The following is a 6,685-nucleotide window of genomic DNA, read 5'->3' as shown; positions in this document are numbered from 1 at the left end:
TCTCAGTGGTCAGAGTACTCTCTGCAGGCAAGCTCTCTTCTAACAGGGAAGGTGCACAGAGGCCTGGCATTCAGATCTGCCTCCTTGCTGAAGATGTAGACCCAAAATGGGGCCTGTTCCAGATGTGTCACTTCTGCAGTTTGTGCAGTCACCTGCACATGCTAGACTCTGAGGAATCCTGGACATAATATGTCTCTCTCACCTCCTCTGGCAGACAGAGTCCTCCTGGGTGGCCACCTTACCTCTGGTGGCGAAGATGTCTGGAGCCTGAAACAGGGTCTGTCCTAGAAGCTAGATTGCTTCTGTATGTCCCAAAGCTGTGTAGCTTCTGTAGTCCACACTTTCACCAGTGCAGACTGGAGCCTGGGTGTCCAGGAGCAAAAATGGCTCCCTTAGCAGCTCAGGCAGTGAAAGTGCACCTGGGTGGAGGTCTCTGCTTTGCCTGGGATGGTGCCTGGATGGCTAGAGCCAGAAATAGGTTCTGTCCCAGAAGCTGTGTTACTTCTGCAGACTGCTCTCTCCCTGGCAATGACCAGAGCCCATGAGCACCGGAGCTATGATGGCTCCCTTACCAGCTCAGGCAGTGAGAGCTCTCCCAGGCAGACACCTCTCCTCTGGCGGGGATGGTGCCCAGATGTCTGGAGCCAGAACCGGAGTCTGTCCCAGAAGCTGTGTCCCTTCTGCAGTCTGCCCTCGGCAATGACCAACCGGAGCCTGGGCTTACTGGAGCAAAGATGCTCTCTTACCAGATCAGGCAGTGAGAATGCTCCCAGGCAGACACCTCTGCTCTGGCAGGGATGGTGCCCAGATGTCTCGAGCCAGAAACAGGGCCCTTTCCCCTGCAACGACCAGAGCCTGGGCTAAGACTAAGCCTTCTGAAAGAAAAGCATATGCCTTTATTCACTAAGCCATCTATTCCTACCCATATTAATTTCTTCATAAGAAACATAAGGTACTAAAGTGGCATCTGTGTCATTCATTGTTAAGCCTTACAGAAGTCACAGAGGCATTTATTCAACAACATGATGTAGATAAATAGATACATACATATGTGCATATGTACATACATACATACCAAGAACTAGAGATTTATTTTGTAATAAATGTCTTCAGAATTAAAAATCACAAACAAGAGAATATATTAAACTATATCTCTATGAATTAAGCAGGTCTTTTTTTTTTTCAGAAGTAAGTTTCCTCATGCTTTTTATTTTTATTTTTATTTTTACAACATAGTATCCATTTGAGGCAACACAGAAAATAACCTAGACTTTACCATGTATTATCAGAATTGAATGATTTGAGATATTGGGCAGAGAAATAGGCCTAATACATACTCAAGTATCTATAAAAATAAAACATTATTTCTACAAATAATAGAACTCCATCACAGCTTTGAAGTTAAAAGCTTAGAATATGAATCATTTTCAAAGAGACACTGGATAATAACTAAAATTTTGGGAATTATGTCAGGCCTACAATTTTCCCCATCACTTTCTTTACAAAATACATCTGTGGGTCATAAGATCATCAAATCAGGGAATAATTATAAATATAGTTCCCAAAAGTTAGAAGGAAATGAACTGCAAAGAATACATATGTTAGATTATATTTCAGGACACAAGCATAAATCTAAGCATAACAAGTCCCCAAACAGGCACACACATATTTATAATTCATAATGCGAACAAAAATGATATAGTATAATTTGTGTTGACCTTTTGGAAATATAAGGAGAAGAAAGAAGAGAAGATGGGTAATATAAATGATTCAGCAACCCATTGGGGACAGGGCTCTATGAAGTACCACTGGTTCAATTAACTTGTGATTCTCTTTAAGGTTTTCTTCATAGCAATTTTTACATCTTTGTTCGGGAGACTGTATATTAGAGGATTCAGCACAGGCACCAGACATGTATAAAACACTGTGAGAAATTTTCCCTGGCCCACAGTCTCAGGAGATGATGGCTTAACATAAGCAAGCAGCCCAGATCCATAAAAGAGACTAGCAGTGATGATGTGGGATCCACAAGTGCCCAAGGCTTTGGACCAACCCTTACCTGAGGACATATTAAGGATATTGAAAAGGATCAGAGCATAAGACATTAAGATAAGAAGGCTACATAAAATGATAGCTGTACCCACCACAGCAGAGCTCACACGCTCATTGAGATGGGTATCACTGCAGGAGATCCGAAGGAGAGGGAAAATGTCACACATGTAGTGATTGATGATGTTGCTATTGCAAAAGTTGAGCCTAAACATTAAGCCTGTGAGGATCATGGCACTAGCAAACCCCATCAAATATGACATAAACATTAGAAGACAACAGATTCTAGGTAACATGATAGCTTGGTATAGTAAAGGCTTACAGATGGCCACATAACGATCATAAGCCATGGCTGTCAGCACATAACTCTCAGTGTTCACAAAAAAGCAGAAGAAAAACAGCTGAGTCATGCATCCTTTGAAGGATATGTTGTTCTTCTCTAAAAAAAACTTCATCAGCATTTTGGGGGTAAAGACAAATGAATAACAAAAATCAATGAAGGACAGATTGAAGATGAAGAAGTACATGGGGGTGTGAAGGTTTGAATTCAAGAAAATGAGACTCATTAAAGTCAAGTTTCCTACCATTGTGGCTGTGTAGTTCAGCAAAAAGAGAGCAAACAGAGGCAACTGGAGCTCAGGTTGGTCTGTCAGTCCCATAAGAATAAACTCAGACACTGAAGAGTCATTTTCTGTAGCCATTTGCTTCATGGATGGCCTCTGTAAGAATAGAAGGTTACAGTACCAAGCAATTCATCTTTAACTCCACAGAAATAAAGTTAAATTATTGGTTTATAAACTTGTATCAAAGGGGCATATAGCAAGCAATACAAAGATCTCCAACTATTCATGGCAACTCTGAGGAGCCTTTATTTCCTCTCTATCCTCATAATAATATGTGTGTGTATCCAGAAAGCATGAATTTTTAATGTACTTCCATCCCTTTCCATATTCTTTACTATCAACTAAAACTGAAAAGAGCAATGCATAAGAACATTTACACAACATTCATAATTTTGATAACTTTCAGTTTCAAGATGCATAGTCAGGACAAGGATTGTTTTGTGCTTACCTTTGTTTACTTGGAGCTTCTTTGTGTTCTGGATCTCTTAGAGCCTTTCTCCTTACTATACTGAGAGGCCCAAGTATTCAATAGTAAAAAATAAAACTAAAAAAGGTATAGATATCAGCACAAATGTATTTATGAATTCACAGAAGAGGTATACAGGGAATTTCTTTTTGAAATTTTCTTGACAAATTTCATTTCACATACACAAAATGAATAGCAATCTTATGTAAGTCTCTACACCTTTGCCTCAGTCAAATGAGAATATGTATTCCAAAGCCAAGATTGCTGAGAAAATTCATTAGGATTGCAGGAAATTATTCTCTTCTTTATGATTTCCTCCCTGTTGGATGTGTGCCTGGAGAGTCTTAATTAGTAACTTGTGCTTGCATTCAGTGCCACAGAGCAAACATTGGATCTTCTGAGATTAAAAGTTTTAGTCAATTTGTTACTTCCCACCAGAGGTACCCAATCCCTTTCTCAGAGTTATGAGTGTTCCTCTTTGCCCTTTTCTTCTGTGCTTTGTGTATTAGTCAGGGTTCTCTAGAGTCACAGAACTTATGGGCAGTCTCCATATAGTAAGAAAATTTGTTATTATGACTTATAGTCTATAGTCCAACTCCCAAACTATGGTTATCTCTGAATGGGAAGTTCAAGGATCTAGTAATTGCTCAGTCCCACAAGGCTAGTAGATTCTAACAGAGGTGCTGGCAAGTAAATTCAACCAGGCAAAGAAGGGCAAATCTTTCTTCCAATGTCCTCAAATAGGTCTCTGGCAGAAGCTGTGGCCTAGACTAAGGGCCCACCATGCCTGCATTTGGGACATGTTTTATCCCAGGCTGACCTTGAACTCAGAGATCTCTTTGCCTTGGTCTCCTGGAATTCATAGCTTCTAGGCCTCAGGAGTTCCATGCCAAGATCTAGATCAGAAAATTTTAACTCCCAACCATAAGATCTGGATCATAGGTGGGCCTTCCAACTCTAGATAGTAACGTTGATAAACGGAAATAGCCATTACAATCCCCCTTTGTCAACTTGACACAAATATCTCATGTCCACATGAAACAATAACAAGGTCGTACTTATAGCTAATATGATGTAACTATTCCTCTTACAATCCCAAAAGCATTTGTAATTTACAATGGAGCCATGTCCCTTGGGAACATTCTTTTAGCATTCTTTTAAATACCAATTGATGTTAAAGAAATTGGAAGAAAGTACAAATAGCTATGCAAATGTGTTCTCAACAAAATACATCAGAACCATTTGTATTACTTTATAATCCTTGCTTCTGCAACTGGTTATGTGGCCTTAGATGGTATTTATAACTACCTTCTTTTGATACTCATTCTGTATTTCCTCCACACTCTGCAAGCACCTCAGCAGGTCTTGGCTCTTTTCCTGGAGGAGTAACCCATACCTGCATTCCTGATGTGTCTGTGTCCTTTGTTATCCTGCTTGGATTAGGCTTTTGTAGTTTCCCATTGATTTGAATCACAGGACATGATAATAGTAAGACATTCCCTAAGAGATCTCCTGCACTCCAGACCTAATCCTTCTTACCTCCACTGTGGAGAGGAAATCCAATTTCTGCATGAAAATCTGAATCTATCACTTCTACTAAAACTGTTATTTCTGTCTTAGCCTATTGGTTTAAAAGCTTTTGAAGCTCAAAATGACCAGGGGAAGTCTGAGCTTCCAGATAAATAGGATGTTTTTCTGTGGCTTCTTGTAAGCCCTACTCTGCAACCAAAACTTCTAAGCCAGCAGAACCAAGGTTTGTCGGGACTGGAAACAAAATTTTCCTAGAGGGTCACTAGGAGTAATAGTGAGTGGACCCTTTTCCATCCCTTGATTCCTGAACCCATGGATCCTGGCTATAGAAGTGTGGGAACTAAAAAAGGGGGCCTAGGGGAAGATGGGGAAGGAAAGACCCAACATCCCACCAGAGTTCCACCTATGCTCTGGACAGGTGAATGTGGGAGGGCTGCCACACATTTTCCACTCAGCCCTGGGTGGGCATCCAAGCCTCTGACCCACTCTTTGGGATATGGACACGGGAAAGCACAACTTGGGAGCCCCGGGGCTACTTTATAAATCCTAGGGTTATGGGAGAGATGGAAGAGGGATGAGAGGTTCCCACACCGGCGAGAGTGAGTGCAGCAGATGTTGACTGGAGCACAAGAAAGCCTTCCATCAGGAGATTAGAAATGGCTCTTTAGGAGAAAGCCTATCTTGTCCTCCAAGCATGGCGGTCCTTGATGAACAAAGACTATCTATGGTTTTAGAGCTTTATTATAGAAAGGCAGGGAGAAAGAGAAAAGGTAGAAAGAGAGGGGGGGAGAGAGGAAAGGCTAGAGAGAAAGAGAGTAAGAGGAGAGAGGAGAGAAGACAAAGTGAGAGGAGAGAGGAGTTGAAAGAGGAGAGAAGACAAAGAGAAGAGTGAGGAGTAAGAGAGAGGTGAGGAGGGGCCTAACAGCCCCCTTTTATGGTCTTTACTGTTGCTATGTTACTGGGGAGGAATTTAGCCTGAAGGTCAGAAGCTTGGGACACTGCCTACATGACTTCTAGCCATGCTTCTCTTGTGGGAACTGTGGTGGTGGTGGTGGGAGGTGGTAACGTAGGCAAGAGCCAGAGTTCCAGGAGCATGAGGGTGCGCCTACCATGTCATGTAGGTTAATTATCACCCTTCCAGGGTTCAGACCTCAGCTCGACTGGAGACTAACCTGTCTGTTGATAGCCCAATGCCCCACATAGAAGAAATTGTACCATATGTTTGATGCTGATTCAAAACATATACTGCCGTCTGGAAAACTACCCCAGTCCTACAAGCTGCTGCCACTTAACTGGTGCTGTAACTGCATCTTCAAAAGGCCATTCCATCTTTTTATCAGACGAGTTGTTTCAGGATGATGGGGAACATGATAAGACCAGTGGATTCCATGATCACTCCACTGTCTCACATCTCTGGTTGTGAAATGAGTTCCTTAGTCAGACGCAAAACTGTGTGGAATATCATGATAAGGCATTCTATAAGTCAACAGATGGTGGTTTGAACAGAAGTGTTATGTGCAGAAAAGAAAATCCATAACCAGAAAAAGTATCTATGCCAGTAAGAACAAAGCACTGTCCTTTCCACAGAGGAAATGGTGCAGTGCAGTCAACCTGCCACCAGGTTGCTGCCTGGTAACCTCGAGTAATGGTGCCATATCTGGGACTGAGTGTTGGTTTCTGCTATTGGAAGATCTGACATTAAGCAGGAGCTATAGCCAGGTCAGATTTTGTGAGTGGAAGTCCATGTTGATGAGACCAAGCATAACCCCCATCTCAGCCACCATGGACACTTTGTTCATGTGTCCATTTAGCAATGACAGGGATGGATGGGGAAAGAAGCTGACTGTCCACAGAATGGGTCATCATTTTCCAATTGATTATTGAACTCCTCCTCAGCTGAGTCATCTTTTGGTGAGCATTTACACGGAATACAAATATCTTCACATCCTTTGCCCATTTGGAGAGATCTATCCACATACTTCTTCCCCAGATGTCTTTATCACCCATTTTCCAATTG

General features: G+C 41.9%; 1 protein-coding gene across 1 annotated transcript; it reads right to left on the bottom strand.

Moving 5' to 3' along the window:
- Positions 1 to 1,817: 1,817 nt before the first annotated feature.
- LOC110328171 (olfactory receptor 143-like) lies at positions 1,818 to 2,759 on the bottom strand. The gene has a single exon (XM_021207549.1). The coding sequence runs from the start codon at positions 2,757 to 2,759 to the stop codon at positions 1,818 to 1,820; it is 942 nt and encodes a 313-aa protein (XP_021063208.1).
- Between the last annotated feature and the right edge of the window lie 3,926 nt (positions 2,760 to 6,685).

This window comes from Mus pahari, chromosome 10, assembly GCF_900095145.1.
Source record: "Mus pahari chromosome 10, PAHARI_EIJ_v1.1, whole genome shotgun sequence".
Lineage (NCBI taxonomy): Eukaryota > Metazoa > Chordata > Mammalia > Rodentia > Muridae > Mus > Mus pahari.
This window is presented reverse-complemented; position numbering and strand designations above follow the sequence as displayed.

Coding starts and splice junctions, on each gene's coding strand:
- LOC110328171 (XM_021207549.1), bottom strand. CDS start 2,759: ATGAAGCAAATGGCTACAGAAAATGACTCTTCAGTGTCTGAGTTTATT.